The 25,097-nt window shown below is 30.6% G+C and overlaps 4 protein-coding genes across 6 annotated transcripts in view; 1 reads left to right on the forward strand and 3 right to left on the reverse strand.

Annotated features, from left to right (window-relative positions):
* Positions 1-2,434: 2,434 nt before the first annotated feature.
* On the reverse strand, positions 2,435-7,919 carry LOC126845581 (forkhead box protein F2-like). The gene is made up of 3 exons (XM_050584309.1): positions 7,436-7,919; positions 4,374-4,905; positions 2,435-2,632 (listed from the first exon to the last, which is right to left on the reverse strand). Exons 1-3 carry the CDS (start codon positions 7,673-7,675, stop codon positions 2,493-2,495), a joined length of 912 nt encoding a protein of 303 aa, XP_050440266.1. The 5' UTR covers positions 7,676-7,919; the 3' UTR covers positions 2,435-2,492.
* A 4,333-nt stretch (positions 7,920-12,252) lies between these two features.
* On the reverse strand, positions 12,253-19,169 carry LOC126841003 (transcription factor 25). Of its 2 annotated transcripts, XM_050577135.1 has the most exons (11): positions 19,078-19,169; positions 16,855-17,065; positions 16,595-16,786; positions 16,316-16,524; positions 15,536-15,621; positions 15,344-15,474; positions 15,087-15,280; positions 14,571-14,981; positions 13,265-13,517; positions 13,024-13,199; positions 12,253-12,953 (listed from the first exon to the last, which is right to left on the reverse strand). In XM_050577135.1, the coding sequence occupies exons 2-11, from the start codon at positions 16,990-16,992 to the stop codon at positions 12,731-12,733; spliced, it is 2,013 nt and encodes a 670-aa protein (XP_050433092.1). In that variant the 5' UTR covers positions 16,993-17,065; positions 19,078-19,169; the 3' UTR covers positions 12,253-12,730. The 2 variants fall into 2 exon arrangements, with proteins under 2 accessions (XP_050433092.1, XP_050433081.1); XM_050577124.1 differs by lacking the exon at positions 19,078-19,169 and having other exon boundaries at positions 16,855-17,260.
* LOC126841009 (histidine--tRNA ligase, cytoplasmic) lies at positions 17,406-19,015 on the forward strand. The gene has a single exon (XM_050577178.1). It carries the CDS (start codon positions 17,445-17,447, stop codon positions 18,900-18,902), a length of 1,458 nt encoding a protein of 485 aa, XP_050433135.1. The 5' UTR covers positions 17,406-17,444; the 3' UTR covers positions 18,903-19,015.
* A 601-nt stretch (positions 19,170-19,770) lies between the features above and the next one.
* Positions 19,771-25,097, reverse strand: part of LOC126841019 (uncharacterized) — a 136,310-nt gene continuing 130,983 nt past the window's right edge. The window contains exons 2-6 of one of the 2 annotated variants that reach the window (XM_050577206.1): positions 24,291-24,359; positions 23,367-23,459; positions 21,169-21,198; positions 20,890-21,032; positions 19,771-20,288 (exon numbers count right to left, since the gene is read on the reverse strand). In XM_050577206.1, coding sequence (XP_050433163.1) covers positions 20,097-20,288; positions 20,890-21,032; positions 21,169-21,198; positions 23,367-23,459; positions 24,291-24,339 — 507 coding nt within the window. In that variant the 5' untranslated portion in view covers positions 24,340-24,359 and the 3' untranslated portion in view covers positions 19,771-20,096. Of the gene's footprint in view, positions 20,289-20,889; positions 21,033-21,168; positions 21,199-23,366; positions 23,460-24,290; positions 24,364-25,097 lie in introns of both variants that reach the window. The other variant, XM_050577214.1, reaches the window with a different exon arrangement.

The raw sequence follows: 25,097 nt of genomic DNA on the forward strand, positions 1-25,097 counted from the left end.
GTGTAAATATAATACCCCACTCAAGTTTCAATAATTGTTTAACCCTGATCATAGTTATGCATTTGTTAAATATGTCGTTGAACAACGTATAGAAAAAATCAAATTAAGCTAGTTGGAATTAAACTTGGATTGCGGTGCGTATAAATAAATCGAATTCTCCTTTTGGTCGACAAACCATTTAATTGACGCTGTTAAAAAAAAATGTTTTCTGAGTATGTAGTTATTGTGTTCTAAAATGTTCATGTCGATTTACTAATTAATTAGGTCGACCTATACAAAATATACCTACCGAGTGTGATCGATTAATATAGTTTTATCATGTGTAAAGTCGTACACTGGTATTAGTTTCAATATAGAATTTGTCAATTCAAACGTTTTGGAAATCCCACATCAATTAACACAATATAGTGTAAAACTAATAATTAAGTCAATTTATTAATGATATTCCGCAAAAATACATATTTATCGTTATATTATATAAATTATGTTTTTATTTCTGAAACACTTTATTGTATTTAAAACCATAAGTACCGTTTAAATATGTATTATTTAAGTATTTCAATTAAAAAAAACAATAAAATAACTAATTATAAATCCGTTCAGAATGTATTTTTCTTTTCGGTGTTTTCTAAATTATATATTAATATAAATCGTCCTATACGGTTTTCCCTTTGCGGTTTCCTTATGTAACGTAACGTGTGCTACTCCTGCAGTTGATCGGCTTATAATGGTGATTAAAAAATATTCTCATCAATACGCTCTATGCTATATGTATATATGTATAGATTAATGGATAAACAAACACAAATGTTGAATGCATGTGTACAAACATATTATCCATATTGGATTTAAAAATCAAAAACTCCAGATGTTAAATGGATATCGTTTTTCTAGATCTAACTCTTTGTCGGGCCGCCGTCATAAAAGACAGGAAGGTGTCACAAAACCGATGATAAAATGACAACAACAATCGGCGGCATTAAAACTAAAAGCTAACTGTAGTGCCGACTGCATTTCCCTTTCATGTGGCTCTTGGGAACATTATCGGGAATTTAATGTCATGAAGACAGGTCTAGGCTTCATCTAAAGACGAATTTGAAATTCAAGATAATATAAGATTCTAGAGAACGCCATAAATGGGTTTTAACAAGTGAAACTAATAATTGGTCTCTATGTTTAAACAGTTTAAATTAGATGGGGACTAAATGAAAATTAATAATTTTATTATTGATTTTTGTTTGTTTAAGAAGTTAAGTACAAAAGTTAATTTATATCCATACAATTATTTACGCTGATTAAGGATTCTATTATACAATTTAAATTGACGCATAAGCCGAGATTAAACCTGCGATTGAATTAAATTAATTTTTTTTTTCTAATTTAGGCATATTATATTAGGCTCTATCAATTCCCAAGATTCCTTAGTGTTTATTTTTAATAATAAACCAATTTGAATCGTACGAATTTTTTGACTATAAGCCATGTTTACACGAAGGGATTTCATTGTTTACGTTTAAAATATTTTATTGTCGGATGGTTTAATGTGCATTATGCACACACACACACACACACACACACACACACACACACACACATACACACATGGGTGTTGTAAACTATTAAACACACAAAACGCACACGTTAACACATGTTCGGTCCAAATCGGCGTTTCTTCAAAAAATAAAACGATATCTTGTGTATTTCAAAAGTCCGCATGAGACAGTAGTAAGGCGTGAGTTATACTGTTTTTATACTTACCCAAAACATATGGACACGGGTGGTCTGCGGCCGCCGTTTGGAACCCTATAGTTTTGAAGAGTGCAGTCAAAACACCGGCTTTAATTTTTACTTCTAGTGTTTATTGTTTCATTCATAAATAAATTTTAGAGAAGACGACAAGTGTAGTTGACAATGTTTATAAGATTCTTATAATTATAAGATATGTTGTTTGCTTTAGTATAAAATTATAAAAAAAAAAAGTTAATCCAGTAGTTACACAGTACCTAGTTTGTTTTATTTAATAATTAAATGCATGGCTACTTACAATAATATTTATAAATTATAATAAATTAATTACTTTTCAGACTTTTTACATTTGATTTTCAAGATTAAAATACGAGGATTTAGCTAATGATAGTAATGTGCCGCTGACTAGTTTTAGATTATATTTTAGATTAGTTTTAGATATATTTATTTAAATATATCGCGCCACACCTACCATTCAATCATTAGAAATTAACAAACTATTATTTAATTCGATTATTATTAGATGCTTTGAAGTTTTTAAAAGCACTTTTCTTTAATAAATTATACATAAAATTAAAAAAAAAAAATTGTAAAAAAACATTTTTATTTATCATATTAATGAAAAAATGTCAAACTTGTTCATTTTATGTGAACAATTTTTTAACGATACAACCCTCATTTCCCCAAATCGTTAAGTTTATAATATATAATGTACAAACGCACAGAAATATAATATTATTTTAATATTAACAAAACTTAGGGCACTCGTAATAATGATGCAATCCTAAGTGTTGCGTTAATCCGTTTGTGACGTTCATGCCGTTTTCCAAAATCGGCTGTTGCATTTGTCCTCCACTGGCCTGTCTTCGCATGGCCACGTTGTAACCTAAAATCGTCAGATAAAAAAATACATGTAAATTGAACATGCCAGTCGACAAACTTAGAGTAGTATTTTATTTCCTTAGCTATATAGTCTAAAAATACAAATTATGGCTGACTGCTGCTAAGCGCGCACTCGTATTTTTCACACCCACTTGTACCTTTTTGACTTTTGGCCAACGTGTGGCGAAATCGATGGGGTTTCGAAAAGAAAAAAAAATTATAAGGCAAAAATATGTCAACATGTACATATATTTCACGGACAAACAAGTGGTTTCTTGACAAGGCCACGTGCGTTTGTTTTTCTTCACGAGGGCCTACGGATCAGTGACGGAACCTCTTGACCTTACACACGATAATAATTAAATACCTATTTAATGTACATGTCGTCTAAGCACGGCGCACAACGATAGTTTCTTTTACTCTGTGACATCATCACTGCTTGTGTGTAATATATACATATGTATGTATATATTGCGCACACAAACAACCCGCGAAGGGTGGTCTAACATGCAACGACGATTTATTTTAAAAAACAGACAGCCGTTTTGGTCGTTTGTGTAGGTCAGAGGGATTCGGTATGATAATAATAATAATATACGGGTCATGGCGACGTATGAATAATATTAACTTAAAAAAACACCCATTTGACCCGAAAAAAAAGGAAAAAACAGCTAGGGTATTTATTTCTAATAACAATATCCGTAACTGTCCATTCGCGTTTATTGTCACCGCATGTGATGTACTGTTTAACCGCATTTTTTAATATCAATTTTTTACACTATGCGCCACGAAAACCGCACAGTTATGTAAATACTAGTGTTTAGATGCTTTTTTGAATGTTAAGCGGAGAAAGTTTACTAAAAACGTTTTGGTAATGAATCGTCATTTACATTTGCTAGAGGTGTTATAAAATGTTAATCGAGTACAATAAAAAAATAATATTAGCCCCGTTGCACCCATCATACACGTAAGTGTTGGTGTCACAGTCATTTAACTTGACCCGTTAAATTTAATAACTATAGGAAGTATTTTTTTTTTGAATATTATATTATGTATTCGTGTGAGTTCTGACGTTTTTGATTGCAATCATATATAACTTATATGATGTATGATTTTTATATGTCTAATGTGTGAAAAAAGAAATTCCCCTCTTTGTAGAATTTCTTTTTTCGCATAACAATAAATTGAATATGTCAACTCCACTTGTGTTCAATGTGTACTTATCAAGTATATTAAATAGTTATACAATAATTATAACATTATATTATTATGCACAATGGCAAAGGCGATATTAAGCTAGCATAATAAATAATAATATGACGGTCGTTAAAAATAGTAATACGTTTCCATTCGCCTTACGAAAAATTGTAGTATTCATTTTTTTACCCAAAAGTAGATAGAAAAATGTTAAGGTTTAATCTCATGCACATCTCTGATATCTTGCGTTTAGAGTATTCGCAACAGCTACCTTGTGATGTACAACGTATTAAGTAGATTTTTTTTTAAACTAGTAAAAAACTAAAATAAATCTAATAAAAAAAATTGTATAAACAATATTACCTTGTAATAGTTTTGATTGATACTTAAGATTTTTACTATTAAAATTAACACATCGCTAACAAATTGCTTAGTAATAGTTTTATAAGCAATTGCAAAATTTTTCTATTTTTTTTTTTTCTTTTACTATACTAATCATCATTTAAATAGATAATTTAAGTGCAGAGCGAGCGCCCTGCTATACGTACCATTATCGTGCGTTACGTTGTACTGGCACCCGTAGTCAAATTGATCCTGATAACCGTAGGCTTCGGATTTTTGCGCCTGCCAAAAACTGGTCAAATGGTCGAGCTGGTCGTTTCTGTATGTCTGCTGATAGTCTTGCTGGTAGCTGACAACGGCGGCGGCGGCCGTGTCTTCGTAGTCGTACTGGTCATGCAGGTAGCATTGAGCGTTAGACGTAGGCGGCTGAGGTGGAGGCGGTGGCTGCTGCTGTTGTTGTTGCGGTTGTGTTTGTGATGATGGTGGTTGTTGATGATGATGGTGATGGTGGTGGTATTGTGTTTGTTGGTAACCACTGACTGGCATTGACATGACCACTTTTTGGCACTTGCGACGGAATCCTCGGGGTCGCCGCCGGAACGAGCTCTCTTCGAACATTAGTTCAGACGCCGGATCTACCGTCCAGTAGTGACCTTTGCCCGGTCGACCCAGACCCTTGGGCAGCTTTATGAAACATTCGTTTAGTGATAGGTTATGCCGCACCGAGTTTTTCCAACCCTATAAAACAAACAAGATAAAAATACTATTTTAATGTATACAACTCAAGTAAAATGAACACGCCTGCAGTTTGTAATCAATTAACAGTTTGACTACATTGTGTAACACGAATTTGTAACAAAAACTAAAATACGAAAAACTCATGTTTGCCCACCTGCCTCGATGTTATTTACCGCTGTCCGAACTGAAAAATACTCTAATAACCAATTTTGTTATGGCCCCATAAGGTGTGGTGGTTAGCGTGGGTAACTACGTATATTTAACATTTTTCAAATTTTTTTTGACGGTGATTAGTAGCATTGATAAAATACAAAATTGTATTTAATCAATGTTAGCAGTGATGACCACATAAAATAATTATTACTACTCGGTCGTGGGGTTGCTTATTATTTTGAATTTTCACACTTATTCTATGTTTTTTTTTTCCTTCCATTTTTTGCTGATTTTATCATCTTCAGCATGCCCCTTAAGGGTCTTTTGTTGGTGATGTTTTTTGCCCTTCAAAAAGTTAATAATTAAGTTAAGTTAATCGAGACACGAATAAAGCAAATTGGCCATAACCGAGGGTTTGGGTCTACAACGTTTGATTTTTTATGGCAATAAGTCAAAACATGACAATCGCATATTATGATGTTTGCATCGCAAAAAGGCCAATAAAATATGTATGAATCGTTTTTAAAATGTATTTCAAACAAGAGTTTCTATTTCGGTAAAATTTGTTTGAATCGGTAGTAAGTAAATGTTCGGTAATGAAATAACTGACTTTAATACAATAAAACTACGGAAAACATTAAACTAACGGAATGTTTAGTTAAATCAATTATACATTTAGTTGGCTTAACTATTTATTTAGTTTTTCCAACTATTAAACACAATTAGGTATATACATCCAACTATGTTTTTATCCAAGCAATTTTTTTATATTACTATAATATTTAAAAATTGGCGAATTACTAGTACTTAAGGGTCCTAGTGCCGAAAATTACAGTCACAAACTATGGCCGATTTTTTAATTTCGGTTAAGTATGACAACTTTTGTATTAGGTATCTTAAAAATATTATTTTTAACTTAATTTTTTGTTTAAAGATATAAACTTTACACGGTTTGCAGACTTTGATTTTTGTTTAAGAACTACCAAAAAATATAAAGGGTTAATTTGTTTTTTAATAGTCATATTTAAAATTAAAATCTAAAATGTATAGAAATTAATACATTAATTATAAATACGAAAACGATGTAATTTTTGATTAATTAGAAATTTACAGATTCACACGTGTATCGATATGTATTACAATTTACTTCTATCGAATTTTTAAAAGTATAGCTTAAATAATTATTTTCATAGTGAAAATATACCAAATTAAAGATTTTTTCAAGAAGCCTAACATTTTGCTTTTAACTGTAATGACAACTTGATGTATTTATTTTTAGCTTAAGTTCAATACAAGACTGAGACGGTATTACCTATTAAAATTAAATTTAAATTTTAGTTTAAATAAAAAATAAATAATAGTCGAAAATTAGATAAGTGTGTATGGCTAAAATATATTATTTTAAGAAAACACTTAAATAAAAATATTCCAAAACCTATAGTGACAATTTTTTAGTAGGCTTAGGCTTAGCACCTATTAAGTTTAACTATAAATATTAAATACTACTAAGAAAAAATATTAGCATCATGATTACAAAACAATTATTTTTAGTTTTTACTGATATTAAAATCCGTACTTATATAAACGTTTTTTTATAATATTTTATAAAATATTTATAATTATGTACCTATCAGTAATATTAAGACGTTTAAATTTCTAAATATATAGTTGTTTTGGTAGAATTATGACTTTTTGTATTTCCATAAAATATTAGCTTTACATTTTGAAGATTTTTCTCTTTGAATAATAATCAGTTTGTCGATGAAGTAGCACTATACATTTTTGAATTATCTATTTTATATACATTTTTATAAATAGTTATTATTATAAAAAATCCCCTACAAAATGTGATTTTCTTAGACTTTACTTTTATACACGAAAGATAAAATAAATTTGTTTAACATTTAAATTTGTGTCAAGTTGGTTTTTTATTACTGGAAGTACTCAGAACCAAAGGATACAAATGAGAATTTTTTAAAACATTTTGTTATTATTTATTAAAATTAAATATTTTTATAATCAATTGTTGTCGATAAGACCATGTGTTTGTTTTATAGTTTTTTTTTTTTGTAAATTTTTAAAAATTGTATTGAAGAAAACTAATGAACATCATCCAAAATAATACATACAACATATAATTTTTATTTAGCTCTCTTGAAAAAATTGTTAGAAAGTTACTTAACACTTCACAGTAGAAAAAAATACGTAGGTAATATGTTTGTCATAATTTAACCTTGCTGACTTAATAACATTTTGTGTAAGCTTATTCTATTTTTTTTTGTCATCTCCTAAACGTGTTGGCGTTTATTGATTAGATCTCTTTGTTTGAAATTTTTCAATTTAAACACAATATATTATTAAAATTATTTTTAGGTACCTGGTAGGATCCTCTGAAGAACGGAAAACGGTGTTGTAGGAAAGCGTATATCTCGCTCAGGGTTAACCGCTTGACAGGCGAACTCTGTATAGCCATCACTATGAGGGCTATGTAGGAATAAGGCGGTTTTTCTGACCGGCCCGCGGCGGCCGACGCTGTCGCTGTTTTCACGGGCCCGGCGGTGGTTTTCGATTTCCTCTTGTTGTCGTCGGCTTCGGCCTTCACAATTAGCAGGTCCATAACTTTTCGGTTATTTAGGTCACTCGTGCGTACAATGCGCTAACGATTTATTTACAACACACGGCGCGCGTAATAATTATTATCGTTCATCATGCAAGAAAGACGGTGTCTTATGATCGCTATCGTTGTTGTTGTTATTATTATTGTTGTTATTATTTACTATACAGCCAAGAGCAATGTGTAAACGTACGTGTTTATTGTTTACCAGTCGTACACAAATTTGCTCCTTGACGTTGGCGCGGGCAACCGGTTGGAGCGGCAACGGGAGCACTGTAGTTGTCCCGGGAGGAGCGCCCGTGCCGGAGAGTGAAAAAAAGTGGGCAGAGCCGCCATCCGCCCAATCAGCAGCATCCGCCACTCGCAGGACCGGCATCGTCGTCAAGAGATCAGGGCCCACGCCGGTTATGTTTTTTTCACCGCCGGGGCGATTTGCCAACAACGAGTATATTATTAGGCCACGTCTAATATGCGGACCGCACATATATAATATGCATGTCCAAAACGTAACCATGAACTCCAATATTCAACACCACACACGGCGTCTAAACATTTTTACCTTTGATTACTACATTGTACACAAATTACCTTATCCGTCCTTTTTTTAGTTAGCATAATATTTTTTTAAATCAATCAAACAATTCTGCTTAGGTTTTCGATTTCACTTTTTATACATTTTTCCTAATCGTAGATTTTTAATGTATCAAACTATAAAATTTACACTATTAACAATGGTAAGTCTTGACTCTTGATAGGCGAAAGAGTCGAGCATTGACACAAACAGTAATAGTTTCCACACACCAATCTAATATTATAGATTTAATTTTTCATCATCACCATCAGCTTAACGGTATTTTAAAAACAACGTTGCCATCATGAGATAATGTTTCTAAAGGGCTGAAATGAGTTGAAATTATATTGGTTATATTTACATTGAACTTTTAATCATTGTTTAAATAATTTGTATTTGAACTCTATATCTATAACCTAAGCGTAGTGGTTTCAGGGTTTCAAATCGGACTCAAAATAAAAATGTTTTTTTAAAGACACCACTGTAACGGGTCCACGTTACCGAAATAGTAAAAAGAAATTGAATAGTTACTTATAGACTCGTTGGTAAACAGTTTTTTAACTATAGTTGACTGCTTCGTCTAATTATAAGTGTTAACTGTTTTAACTTTGAAAAGTTATACTTGACGTTTCTACGTACGCTTTCATAAGTCATATTTTATCCATATATTTAATATTATACAGTTATTAATTATTATACATTGTTGTATTGGTTACATTTAGTGGGTATATACCATCACAATTCACAAGTAAGTAGGCAGTATGTTTTTGTCAATCGGGTAAGCCGCTATTGTTTCTTTCTTCGTCCCTGCCTTATCTCGTGTAAAAGCAGTTTACAAGTATTAAAATCTTTATCTCTTATAATTATTTCTCTATCTATTTCACACACGCCGATGTTATTATCTAATCACTTAAACTGGACACACCGATTTGCTACAATTGCCCCTTCCCTTTTTATTTTAACAAGCACAGAAAAATTACATAGTTGGTCCAACTAAAATGATGGCTAATATACACAATACATTTCTAGTTGGAATAACTAAATAAATAGTTGGCCCAATTAAATGTATAGTCGCTTAAACAAAAAATTTAGTTGGCCCGACTATTTATTTAGTTATTCCAGCTAGAAATTTATTGTGATTCGTGTCCCTATATTAACCGTAATTTTAGTTGGACCAACTGTGTACTTTTTCCGGTTTACCAATCTATCTTAATCCATTCTATGCACATTTCTTCTATTGGCGAAACACTGCTACTCTAAGTGAATTTATTCATTATCGCCACTTTTATTGAAAAACAGAAGATCGGCGTGTAAGAGCACGGCTCAAAGACACTTTATCATTGAAGCCCACCACAAGTGCCGAAAATATATTTTATCTCAACACGAGCTCACATTATAATGCGATGTATTATTTTCGGATCCATTTAGCTAAAAAGCAACGTACGTTTTTCGTCGGTTCTTTCAACGAGTACGGCATACGCGCCACCACAATTATGTGAACGTGTATTGCAATGAGCGGCCAGTGTTTATATTAAGGGTGATCGTCGATGTACGAGGATAAACCGTGATTAAAAACAGAATGGAGGGCGTTTTATAACGAATATCTGTATATTATATATATATATATTTTTTTTTAAAGACAAAAATATACGTTCTTCCTGTTTACTCGTCACTAGCATAGAAAAAAAAAGAACAATTTATTGCCACGCATATATATATTTTTTCAACGCCAGTTCGACGGTTTATCGGCGTGCGACAGGATCCCTTGTGATTTTTATTGCAAGACGGCTGTCGATAAAATTGAACAGGGGTAGTTCTGGTTACTCTCTGTTGCCTCCCTACACTGCGGTCTACCGGCAAGCCGTTTATTTATTCATAATTTTCACTTTTACAGCAGATGCACGTTAAAACACTGTACAGTACACGTGTCACAATTAATTATTATTTTAGAAAAAATGAAAGATAAAGTTATATTGCTCTTTTGCTGCCCGTAGCAAGCTTTTCGACACCGTGACCGGATACCGTGGTCAGCAACTCCTCCACCGTTCGACTATTTGCCGTTAAGGCGTTGTTTCATCGCAATCAAAAGTCTTATTTCCTTCTCCCATCAGATCTTCTACGGTTCAACCGAGGTGCCTCGTAACTAGTTAGTTCCCTGTTGATGGCCGACTTTCGATTAATTTTTGAAAAACTAACTCGGATAAGAACAACTCGGCATTCTTATAATATAATATATTAAATTGTTCTTTTGGTTTTTCTACGGTTCAACCTTTCAATTAATAGTGTTAGCCTATTCAAATAAGAAATCCCTAAAATTTCTGATCTCTAGCTCGATAAGTAGATAAAGTTAAAACATAAAAGACCTGACCTTAAGGGGATTACGTGTGGTCTGGTTTGTTTTACCGATAAGCTAGACAACATTTCTACTACTTAGAATTAGTCCGATTTAAATTCTGTAAAGATATTTGTGATAGGAATCCGAAAATCCGGATTACAAAACAAAAAAAAAACAATTTAACCCACTTAAAAATCTTAGACGTATTAAATATTATTACAATAAAAAGCTGTGTACTTAAGTAAAATGTTTTGATGAAAATTGAAAAAAAAAGCTTAATATTGCCTATTAATTGCTTTCGGATTTCAACAATTCCGCAACCCAAAAATAGTTGATCTCTTTGGTGTTGTGTTTTGTTTTTACATTTTTCTCAAAAAGATTTCACTTAGGTACACAGATTTATAATGTAAAAATATTTAGTACTTATAAGATTTTTAAGTGGCTTAAAAAGCGTAGTTTTGTGAAAACCCGTATTGTCGGATTCCCATCACTAAAAGATACACGAGTTCTTTGGCAACTCTATTAGTTTATGTAGGAAACAGATTTTTGATTTTTTTATGTAAAAACATTGGGTTTTTATAATGAAAAAATTGCAAATTAAATTTTATTAACTACAAGAATCTAAAATTTTTAAATTAAAATCGGCTTCCTACATAACACAGTAAAATAGCCAAAGAACTCGAATATTTTTACAGAATTGAAATCGGACCATAGGATGCTATGTAGTCAACATTTTGTCTAGCTTTTTGGTCTAAAATAAACCTAAATAACTGTTACTCATAGAAAAAATGTTTTATATTAAAAATCATACAAATTAACCGGTAAAATAATTGACATATCAACATTTATTAAAACCTTTTTTTCTTCTTAAATATTGCCTATATAAAACTCCTTAAAAATAGACCGCATGCAATCCCGTTAAAAACAAACTTCATACCGCCAAAAATACGAATAGAAGACGCACTGTGGTAAGTATAGAAATATGAGTTGAAACTTAAACATATTAATTGTCAAGATCAGGAAATAGCTAAGTGGTAGTAGGTATGTATGAATTTGTTTAACAATTTTTATCCGCATTATTTGGATGTAGGCGAGAATAAAAGTTTAAGGCTAATACATAATATTTAAAAATATATTCATTATATAACTTTTGAAGAAAAGAAAATAATTTATGGGTCAAAACGTCAAATACGAACGAACGTTTGGAGTGACCCCTTCGAATTTTTTTTGAAACTCACACTGCATGACAGTTACGATGAAAAGAATGTTTTCAAATTTTTTTCCGATTACTTTGGCTATGGTCGTATAAAGTATTTTCTTGACACTTCTTTTTACCATTTTTTTTTATAGTATTTTCGGTCATAAAAAAAGTAATCAGTTTCTTATGTAAAATAATCTCAGCTTTCTGAAAAGAATACCTATTGATTTTTTTTTTCGAATAACACAGTCATTAAAATTGAGTTTATAATCTAAAAAGTTGAGTTTTGTGTTGCCCAAAATTTGAAATTTTTTTTTATCAGAAAGCTGGGATAAATTTCAAATTGGGATCTATATAAAAACAAAATTAACAGGTGAAATTTCATAGGAAAGTCGATAAAACGGAGCCAAAATTATATTAGTTTTATAACGATACTACATTTTTATTTTAGGTAAACAACACAAAGGAACAAATAAAAAAAGAGAAGGGGTGTGTTTGTCTTCCTATATGGTATACCTTAAATTAAATTTTTTACGCTATAGTTATAGTGATCACTTTTGCTTATTGCAAAATATACAAATACAGCTAAACTAGAAAGAACCAAAATATTTAAAAAATAGTCTGTAACATGAAAAATCTATTAAATATAGTAGAATTTAATTACAGTGTCATAATTATAAATGAGTTATAATATAAGCAACATTTAATTTAGATATCATCGAGATTAATATGATAAATACAATATATTATTTAATGTAATCGATACACACATTAATGATTTTTATCTTAATAATTTTTTTTTACATAAAATTGAATGTAATATATAATACAATTTTTATAATCAGCAAAATCCACAATCCAGTCTTCTATGAATAATATTTTAACAGAAAATAAAAGAGAACAAAACTATTGATTCCACAGTGAAACTATCTGAATACTGTTTAATATAAATTGTTAAGCAGTATCGGTTAGTTCAGAATCGTCATCTATGTCACCATCAGCTGGTACAGTGGGCGCGTGTACACTAGACAATAAGTCTCTCATTGCGTCTAACAGCGAATTGACACTTTGCCTCAGATCACTTCTCATTTCATCGATTTGCTCGCCTACCATTGTTATTACAGGCCTCGCAGCAACAGTTTCTGCTTCGGCTACCGTTTCTTCTTCTTCAATAGCACTAAAAATATTATTACATTGGAACGTTAATTCTGTGATACAATTGCTAATGAACTTAAGTTATTAAATACTTGTCGTCCGACAGCGCTTGAAATACTGGATTTAAAGAACGAAAGAATGTTGAAAACAGTGACTGGTTCTGCATAGATGATCGGTTGGTATTGTTTTGTGACGATCTAGAGCTATAAAATGATGTACCATCCGGTGGTGGAAACGGGTCCATAATCAATATTGGACTTGTGACAGCCTATTTATAAACAGCTCAGTTAAAAAAAAATATGTCTTGCACAGAGTAAAATTCGGAAATAGTACCTCGGCTGGTGGAGCAATTGTATCACTCATGTCTGATAGCAGCAGGTGTCTATGAATGTTCAAAGGAGTTTTAGCACTAAATAGAGTAGCACGTAAGTTTTCCATATTTTTTATCATTGGATCTTTAGCATCCACTCGGTCCAATACAATTTGTACATTGCGTTCGAGCCACGGCAATAACTGAACTTCTTTCCACACGTGATAACTCCTCGTTACGTACATAGATATTAGGTAAGATAACGCTTTTGGTTGCCTGAAAAAAAAAACCAAATGCTTATACAGTCTTTCTTTCATAATAATATACCATTGATTAAAAATATTAGTATGTTTTACTATCCTTACTAAAAATTGCATATTTTAGATTACTAAGAATGATAGCATACGTATTTCAAAATTACAAATGTTGTAACGATTTTGTATTGGCCGCAAAACTAACACGTTTTAGGTATTAACACGCATAGGTGAACCTATTTATACTATTTGTTTTAAGATCTTTAGTATTGATAATTTATAGTTTTAAGCATTTGACTATATTTCATTACCTAAGTAAAAAAAAACATAATTTTTATTTTATGGTTTTTGTATGCAATAGTAATTCGTTATATTAAAATTAGTTCAAAATTATAACACTTATAGGTAATACATGCTATTAAATTTAATTAATAATGTAAGTAAGAAAAAAAGTAGAAGCTCATCTGAAAGACCTTACCAAAAAAATGTAGTTTTTATATAACATAAAATATAACAACGTATTTAAGTATCAAATTTGTCGAAAAGTATAAACAACGACTTGCATAATTTTGTGAAATGATTCAATTATTTTTATTGATTTAAATAAAATAGTTTTGTTTAATTAAATAATATAAAAAAAAAAAAAAAAAAAAAACATGAAATAATAATTTTTCTTACTCGTTTTTTTAGACAAAAATAATTTTAGAAAAATAATATTTATTAAAATTAATTTTAACCAAAAAATATTTATTTTAATTTTGTATTATTAAATGGCATTTTAAAATTAAAATACATATGTTAATATTTTGAAAAACTTTTTTAAGATTGCAAAATTATTAATATACAAATGTCGAGGCAGTATCGATAATTGTTATAGTTTTCATTATGACGGTGCCCGAATCGTATTGGTTTTTGTGGAAAAATGAAACGTGCTAGTTTTCTAATACAATGCTTCGGATTTTCAGTAAAAAAAAAAAACTATTATTAAATCCAAAATAAGGAATATTATAATAATACTTCTTATTTTCCATATTAATTTAATAAAAATAGCTATACTATGATGATATGTTCTTACGTTTCAGTGGCGTAACTAGTGAAAAACGAGTGACTGGTGACTCTTTTATCGGGCTGAATTGAACACTTATCCAGCAGAGGTAATAAAACACCGGGGAACATGATTAATGATTCTTGCAGTAATGTGTGAGCGGCTTCAACGTCACCTTTTTGCCATTTAGCAACCGCCAATGAGAATTTTATGTTAGGGAGCTGAGTGAGGTTACGAGCGGAGTCAAAGGCGTTAACAAAATGAATGAACCATGTATATTCACATGAACGGAGAGCGTAAAAGTCTATACACAGTACAATAGCCAGTGGATCGTCCATTGGTGACAACGACAGAAGAAGTTTGCAAAACTCAAGTGCCGTACGATAGCAGGCTCGTAGTCCCACAAACGTTAAATGTCGATACAATGTCAAGAACAATGCCCTAAAACAAATATCAACAGGTCAATTACTAAATATATAACAATTCTAAATTAAATAATAATAGTTGTAATCAATCATGCTACAAAATTTGTAAATAGTTTCTTACCTATTTTCATGTAAACGGTAGTCTAAGCGACATTTGCCATTTGACAAACTGAACATAGGGTGAAACGAATTTTCCAAAGAATACAATGCTTGTTCTGTGAGTTCAGCAGCTACAGGCAGATCTTCACTCAAGCGTGCCCACTCTGTCATTTGCAGTAGTACATCGACGTGGTACGGGTGATTATTGATAATATTCTAAAAGCACAATTTCAATAACAAAACCAATCATTTTACTACAACTTATAAATTACAACATACCACCAAATTGCCTTGTGACATGAGTGAAACAGCATCGTAGAGTTGCATCTGGACTTGTTGATATTCTGAACTGTGTTCAAATGCGAAGTACATTATACCATTTTTAGTTTCTATGTACTTCATCGTAGATCCTAAAATATAACAAATATATTTATATTAACTCAAAAATCGAATTCCTTATATTATAATTACCCGATTTCCCAATAGGTGGCCAGTTATCTTTAGGTGTTACGAGCCACGTTGTCTTCAAATGATTTCTTCCTCGGAACTTACGTTTACTAGAAAATAACAGAAACACATATACAATTCTAGATTATTCCCATTTTCAATATTAATATACATACAGGATGATAAAATACAGAATAAAATTAAGATACTCATTTTCTAGAAAAAAAATCACAATTTTATCATTTTTCTTTTTAGTTACCAAATACTTACCTTTTTTACGAGCACCATCAATTTTTGAAACTTAAATAGTAACAAATATATAAAATAAACTTTTTAAATTAAGAATAATTTAAAAAAAATGGTTGTCTGGTAGATAACCATTTAAATCAACTAGTCAACATTTTCAGAAAACTATTTTTTAATTAAATACATATATAAATGTTACCATTTAACTTTCATAAGGTGATGGTGCTTTGGAAAATATCACCCTGTATATATTTTGTGGTGATAAATTTATTAACGACGCTCAACATCCTAAAGCAGAGGCCTAAAACTAAACTACTTTTGTGATTATTTAGAGGTCAACTTAGCTCAATTAGAAAAAGGAAGACCAACAGTCTGCCTTTATTAGTTAAGTATATATAAATATTGTTATAAAAATATAAAATAGCTAGAAGCATAAATAGAAGCATAAATAAGGCTTTAGCAAAATTGCCTAGCAAAAAGTGATTCAACCATTATGGAACTGTAAATTTGTAAAATAACGTTAAAAGTTTTCTAAAAAAACTTAGTTCTCTATTATACCTAAGTTCAGCCTGATGAACAACTCGTCCAAACATTTTACGAAGTTCATTGTTGGGATTAAGGTTTCGGTGCTGTACAGACAATATGTTCTTGAAGTAAATACATTCCCGATTTTGAGATGAAGTTGCATCATCATAATCTTCTTCTCCTTTATCAGGCACTTCTCCTAAGATTTTATTTACTTCTCGTACGCTTCTCTCTACTTCATCCTGAAATAGTCAACTCGTAAAGTAATATTCTAAGTTTAAAACATTTAATTGAAATGTATTATTGACATACATCGACATTATCTTCACTACTGCGAGTATGGGATGACAATACTTTACCAGACTTCTTCCTCTTTTTCTTTTTTTTTCTTCTGATATTCTCTTTGTCACAAGATAAATGCTCATCTTTTTTATTTAATGAGCCAGTAGTCTCATGATCATCATCCTCTTTTACTTCAGATTCAGACATTGAACCGATATTCAGCTGGAAAAAAAAAATAGAAAACACAAATAAAATACTATCTACTTGTCTAAAGTTAACATTTTTCTTACCAAATCGTACATGTTCAAGTGTCTTTTTTTGTTTACACCACCTGAACTCGTCTCGGTGTCATCGCTCGCTTCGTCTTTGACGGGTGGCAGGTCTCTTTCTTCCTGCAGACCCATTTTACGTAACACTCTAGTCGACATGATGGATTTGACGTAGGTATTTTTTTAAAAATATTAAACGGAAACAAAATTGTTTGACATTTTTGAAGGAATACTACGAAACAGACGTATCCGAAAATTATTGTCTTAACTGATATATGACAAATGTTATAATTGAATTATCTTTATTAATCTTTATTAACTAAACTCGATTAAAATATAAATTGAATTAAATTAATTGATAACAATATTACAACAATAATATAATATTATATAGACGTCACAACCACAAGTTATAAGGGATGAAGGGAGTAGAAAATATTAAAGTTATATTTCTATTATCTCATCACTTGGAAAACAGCTGATAATTTTGAGGTTAGGAAGTTGATACGAAATTGGCCGACGCAGTGTCGCCATGTACAACGGATTGTGCAACAATTCGAGGAATAACTCGTGTGTGCAATATCCACTATCATGCATGATGTAAAAAAACAATGCGTGTGCTGCTTACACGGGTTTCACGGTTTTCGCGGAAATTGCAAAGCTCCTGTTGCGTTTACACGTCTCCGTATCGGTTCGATATGGCTAAACCCGAAGAAAAACCGAACAAATTCCAGTTGAAAACGCCAAAGGGCACTCGAGACTACGGTCCCGAACAAACAGCGGTTCGCAACGACGTGCTGAATCGGATTACAAAGGTGTTCAAACGTCACGGCGCAGTCAACATAGACACTCCGATTTTCGAGCTCAAAGACGTGCTCACTGGTAAGTACGGCGAGGACTCGAAGCTCATTTACGATCTTGCCGACCAAGGTGGCGAGTCCTTGTCTTTGCGATACGACTTGACCGTGCCTTTTGCTCGGTACCTGGCGATGAACAAAATCACCAACATCAAACGGTACCAAATCGCCAAAGTGTATCGAAGAGACAACCCGGCAATGACGAGGGGAAGGTACAGGGAATTCTATCAGTGCGACTACGATATAGCCGGTCAGTACGATGAAATGATACCGGAAGCCGAATGCGTGTTTGTAGCCACAGAAATATTGTCGTCGCTAGACGCCGGCAAATTTATAGTGAAAGTCAACCACAGGCTTTTGCTCGATGGACTTTTCGAAGCGTGTGGCGTCCCGATAGACAAGTTTAGAGCAATGTGTTCAGCGGTCGATAAATTAGATAAGATGTCATGGGCAGAAGTCAAGAAGGAGATGGTTGAAGAAAAAGGATTGGCCGAAGATATTGCTGACCGAATCGGAGTCTATGTGAGGATGAACGGATCATCCGAATTAGTGGAAGCCCTTTTTAAAGACGATTTGCTCACTACATCTAAAATGGCTACCCAAGGCTTAGAGTCGTTAAGATTGTTTTTTCAATATATTAAAAATTTCGGTATAGAAGACCTTGTATCATTTGATTTGAGTCTGGCTAGAGGATTGGACTATTATACAGGTATTATATACGAAGTTTCATTATTGGAAAAAGGCGAATCCATCGGCAGTGTAGCTGGTGGTGGCCGCTACGACAACCTAGTTGGTATGTTTCATCCTAAAAATAAAACTATTCCATGTGTAGGCATATCTATTGGTGTAGAAAGGTTGTTCACCGTGCTCGAAGCTAAATTCGCCAAAGAAAAACTGAAAGTCCGCACTACAGAAGTTCAAGTATACGTTGCTGCAGCTCAAAAAAATTTAGTCGAACATAGAATGACTATTTGTAGAGATTTGTGGAATGCCGGAATCGAAGCCGAACATTCATATAAAAAAAATCCTAAGCTTCTTGCTCAATTACAACATTGTGAAGAGAACGAGATACCCTGGGCCATCGTTATTGGCGATAGTGAAATCGAAAAAGGCATAGTAAAAATAAGAAATGTTGCTACGCGACAGGAAGAAGAAATAAAAAAAGAACAACTCGTAGAAGAAATGTTCAAAAAGTTGAGCATAAAAATATGACCTAAATTAAAACTTCATCTTTATTTATTTGTGTTCCTTCCCAACATTTTTTTTTTTTCTAAGGCATAAGGTGTTATTTACTTATAGTCAATAAATTGGCATTCGTGCAATGAGTCATGAGTTTTATTATATCTAATCCTTCTTACCTTAAGTAGAATTTGGTCAAACATCTTACCACAACAGTTATCTTCATAATCCGTACGATAAACACAAGTTACACTCGAGTATATTTAAGCATTAATAATTATGTAAAGACTTGAGAGTAAATAATTTACAACTACACCGCACTAAAAGAACTAAGTATAATGTTAACGTGTAAATATTCTAAAAGGTTGTCACCGAGTTGAATAGAAAAGATTAAATGGAAATTAAATATCATATGGTATTGATTACACTGTTAGGGGAATGATCATTTGAATTAAATCACTATTTACTATTGCAGTTTGAGAAAACTAAATTGATAAAGTATAAAGCATAATTGATAAATCAATTAAAATTGTACTGTTTAATGATAGATTAAATTCATTTTCATTCCTCTTATTTCAAATAACTATATTTATATATGCGTATTTATTTTAATTGTATTTAGATAACATTTATTTAATAATATAAACACTTGTTATTTGTATTAAACCAACATTCTTTGAGGGTATAAAATTTTAATCTTTATTAAATTCAATATATTATTATTATAAATCATTGTTAAAAAAAAAAATGTAAATTCATTTTGTAATTAATTAGCATTGCATAGGTATTAAACAATAATGTGGTGTTAGGAAGGACTTTTATTTTGCATAGAATTTTATGAAACTACAAATCATGTGAACCATAACAATTGTTTTCTACACAAGTGTTTAGTAAATGAATACCTACTATTGAAATGTATTATCATGAGTTTATTATTTAAAAGAATTAATACTTTTAAAAACTGACTTAGGCTGCTTGGGAGCTAATTAATTTAAAACCAATAGGTAATCAAATAATAGCCACAAATAAAAAAATAAGTAATAATTATATTAACTAATAAAATAAAATAACAAAATAGATAATTACATTTTATAAAAAAAATTAAAAGATATTTATAAAAAAAAAAATAATATTTGATCGATTAACTCTATGATGTACTTAAAAATTATTAATGATCCATATCGAGCGTATTGAAAGTATACTTTAGAAATAGACTATATATTTAGTTTATGATGGGTGCCAGTTGTTGCCAAATCCACAAGCCGTATCTGAGTCTGAATCACCAGTTGTGTCTGATTTTCTTTTTTCTGGTGATCTTTCGGATGGAGCGGAAGCCCTTCTCAAAAAGTCTTGCGGCTTCTTAGATTTTCTTTTTTTAATTGAAACACTTTTAGGAGGGGGCATTCTCTTTGCATCATTCTAAATAACAGTACAACCAGAATACATTTAAATTAAAATTTACTTTTAAATACTTTTAACTTTTCAATACATACAATATAGGTGTAGTCTATTATGACGTATATTTTTATATGGAAACTGTTGTTTTTTACTAAGATATGATGAGAGTTAGTTGGTCAGAATATTTTTCTAAATGATCAATTTTATTTATTATTTATAAAAAAGTATTTCAAATAAATTAGTAATTAAATTACACGTACATAAAATTACAGATTTCATCTGAATTATGACATGAAAGATTTTTAAAAAAAAATGATTATAAACCGAGTTATAAGACATTACATTTTCAAGCATTCTTAAATTATCAAATTTTTTATTAAAATAATGCTCATAACATAATTTACATTCATACATTTTGTATCCCAGTGATATGTATTTTAAGTTAAAGTTAAAATACGGCTCACTTCCTTAGCAATATGCAGCACTTCCTGAGACATGATTTACGAGTACAAAAAGTAGTGTGGCACCTCTTCAAACTTATATTATATATTAAAAAATAAAAGAGTATCGATTGGATACAATAATTATTGTAAACACAAGTGGTAGCTACAAAATATTTAACCTGCAAGTTGTCGGCTGAACCCCATGTTTTATGGATTTTCTCCGCATTCTGTCCTCCGACGCCTAAGAAATGACTGAATGCTTCTGTGGTGCGTTTAACGCGTACGTTCAGGGATCCAATCCTCAAAAATCCTAGATCTTTTTCTGCAGAAACACAGTGTTAATTATAAGCAAAACTTAAGTAAGTTACAAAAATCATAAACAGCAAACTGTAACGGTCGCGTTTAAAAAACTGTAAACGAATACAATATTATTGAAGCGTGCACACACACACACTTACCTGCGTTTTTGTGTTTTCGGGCGTTTAGTTCTGCAAACAAACAAACACTGAAGTATTAAAAACCTATCTAGTGCATAACATTTGTATTCAATTGTCTATGATTATTATTATTATTATTATTACAAGAATACAATATACATATATATGTTAAATGACAATGATGATAGGCAATATTTATTTACTTCTAAAATGAAACTACTTTACAGCAATTATATATCATGCATACAATAGTGATTTTAGTGATCTTCTACGGTTATCACGTAGTCATAACATTAGGTATACTTTTGTAATGATCGAGCACTTACAGGCTACACACATAAGAAGTACGTAAGTATCCAACACCACAGTGGCTACTATTATATTCACTGTTTATCATGCAAACTACATATTAAATTATTATATCAACAATAAGCAATATACACAGAAAAAACCACCCAAAACCAATTAAACTTATATGTTTACTTGCCTTTCCTCCGCCAATAGTAATCCTATAAGCAAACAACAGCAAGTTTAAATGTTTTACGAAAGATTATATTATTTTTATATACATCATATATTGTGTTATAGTGGAAATAAATATTATTGTATTAGTACAAAGAATACGATTAATGATCAACATGGATAAAATTACATTTTTTTTTTTTTAACAAACTTGATACAATATATAATGATTTACTATTTAAAACACAACTGAGTAACACTAAATTATACACAAGATGGTAATTATATGGTAAAATTTAAAACTAAATACATAAGCTGTATGGCAACTACTTAGCGCTCTACCATGCAAAATAAAAAAATTGGATAAAGTATCAGTAAATTATTTACTGGAAAAATGAAATATTGGTAAGTACATTTCTTCTTGGTGGCTTTGAAAATGTTGAATTAAAAAGTTAAAAAATAATTTAAAATGTTGATATTCCAAGACGTAAAATATTTATATATTAAATCAGTAACTAAGTGCTAAGTGTTTTCTATTAAAAAAAATATATACCTTCATAAAAGAAACAGTAAAAGTAATCTCAATAAAACACAAACAAGAAGTTCAATGTATAATCATTGAAATAAAATGTTTAACAGACACATATTTTTATAAATTGAAATAACACTGGACTTGATACTTTTGAAAGGTATTAAATAACAAATCAATATAGGAAGGTTGTTTGTTATAATTTAACTATTCAAATAAATTTAAATCACTTTACTGTTAATTAAATTTGCTTTGATTTAAAAAAGAGTTGACAATAATTCTAATTATATTAAAAATAAATTTGTATTATTTTGGGTATGCATAAACCCAATATAATCAATATTTTTGGTTACATACCCGGCGAAATTTCACTAACAATATGTGAAGGTGCTTAAGCATTGGGAATATTGTACAATCCCTACTCCTTACAACGTAAGGTATAAAACAAAAACAATTGTAGGGGTAGTCATTTCAAAAATTAGAGTGCTAAATACACCCATGCCCAGTTGCACATTGTAGATAACAAACATTTGCTGGGCTTAAGCAAAAATAAAAAAAACTAGAAGGTTTTTGCCAACTCTATTTAAAAATTTAACAAGTATATTTCAAATTGGTATAATAATAAAGTTATATTTAATAGATATTTCGAATACGCCGAAGGCTTTCTACTTGTAAATAATTCTTAAAATAATTGGTGTTGTATATTTTATATAAATGGTTAATGGTATTTTAATCTATTTTATATAACTACTGAACCTGACCAACGTCAATGGTAAAATAATAAATTAGCAAAAATGAACTAAGTTGCAATAAGATATTAAATAACTAAAATATAAATTATATATATATATATATATATATATATAATAATAATAAAAACAACAAAATTAACAAAAACAAACAACTATTAAAGAGCGAGTCCAATAATACAATAGAATATGTTACACAAATATTATGTTGTATGGGTTAATAAGACAATGAATAATGACTGAATGCATAAAGTGGGTGTATAGGCAGCTGTGCAAGGGTTGAAATACATTATATTAATAGAGATGGTAGTGATACAAGGATTGGTGTGGTTTAGAATGTTTGTTTTTCATGCATTTCGGCGGGGTGACTACATGCGAGAACGACAAGGACGATAGGACGTTGATGTTTTTAATGCGCCGCTTTGGTCTAGGCAGGGAGTTGAACAGGATGAGCTTGGGCTTTTCACGGGCATACTCACTGCGGTAAGTGTCCGCCGATAGGCTCGTGTCCTTGTTCATGAGGTACTGACGAGGCTTCCGTCCGCTCCAGTCCCTCATGTTCGGATCGGCTCCTGAATTTGACAATTAAACAATTAAATTCAGTTATAAACAATACATACATAACATTGACAAAGCTGGGCAATAATACTTTTCTAAAAAAAAACTAATAAGTTAAAATTTTTAAAAATTTACTTTTTTAAGTTAAAAGTTTTTAAGCAAATTAAGTATTAACACAAATATTTTGTTAACCTACAGACTCAGTGGTAATAGCAATAGCACTTTAAGTTATCGATGAGAATTAAAAAATTTGGATTTTTCAAAAAAGCACTAAGAAATTTTATAAATATTATAACAATATAAGGCTGTGTAGGTACTTATAAGTAAAGTGTTTTGGTGAAAATTAAAAAAAAAGCACTCAACTTTGGCAATAAATTGCTTTTGGATTCGAAAACCAAAAAGCAATTTATCTTTTTGGTGTTGTATTTTGTTTTTACATTTTCATCAAAAATATTTTACTCAAGAGCTCATTCTGAAATTTTACGCAGTGTAATAACTAATAAAATATATTAATATCACTTTTTTTTTATCATTCTTTATCACGGTAAAAAAATAGGTATGTTATGACAAATGAAATGTATTATTATTATTATTTTTTTTTATTTAATGTCAAAAACTATTTTTTCTTTAAAAAATCGAATTTTTACTCAATTATAATAAGTGATAATTAAAATAGTGAGGTACACAATTACGACCACCGGTTTGTGATAAATATTAACGTTTCACAGAAGGTAACATTGTTGTACTAAAATGTAGTCCGTATGTTTAAAGTTATCGGGAAATGTAAAACAACTTATAACTACCCAGATTTAAAAAAAATGTATTCAAAGAAATCGTCGGTTTACCATAAATCTCCACTAGTATTTTAAACACCTCCTCGTGACCAAACTGCATAGCGACGTGACAAGGCGTATGACCCTAGAAAAAAAAAAAAAGGTATGTCAAATCCAAAATTAATAGATCGGCTAGCTGTCGAAAAGCTCACAAATTACAAAAATATACTTGACAACAGTTTAAGGGTAAAATATTGTAAAAGTTTTGTCTATAACACTCACAAATGTTGTTAATAACCGACTTAAATATTTATTCTTCTTTTTACCTTTCTTTAAACGTAAAATAAAAATGAGAAAATTCTGTTTTTGACTATGTACTGTGTAGAATTAAAAATATATAAGGTATAGTATTAAAAATAGAAAAAATAATGTATGATTTACTAAATGATTCTTTGAAGTCTTAAAAGAATTTTGGATTTTTAGATACTACAAATTTAAGAAAAAATACGTGAAATTTGGATTCAGCGACAAAAATTCCACACAGTTTGTGTGTCTGTTCTATTATTGGTAAGTATATAAATCGCTTATTTATAGTAATATATTAAATTCATCTATACTACTATAAAACATTTTTCACGGATCTTAAAACTCTTATTATCGACTTAAAATTAAACGTCCAATTCGATAAATGATGTATAAAAATTCATTTTTTTTTTAAATTTCTTAAATTTTCATATTTTTTCAATCACGTCTCTCTAATATATTATATTATATAGTTTTTATATTAAAGTAACGTCAATAGTGTTTTCTTATAGGTCCTTTGTGTTTTTTTTTATTAAGCCACCCTTTCGAGGACTCTCGGCGTATGCGGATATTGCA

The sequence above is a fragment of the Adelges cooleyi genome, unplaced genomic scaffold (assembly GCF_023614345.1).
Source record: "Adelges cooleyi isolate 19-005CV unplaced genomic scaffold, UGA_ACOO_1.1 ACOO_flye_CR_arks_rails_tigmint_CR_PRNA_108, whole genome shotgun sequence".
Classification (NCBI taxonomy): domain Eukaryota; kingdom Metazoa; phylum Arthropoda; class Insecta; order Hemiptera; family Adelgidae; genus Adelges; species Adelges cooleyi.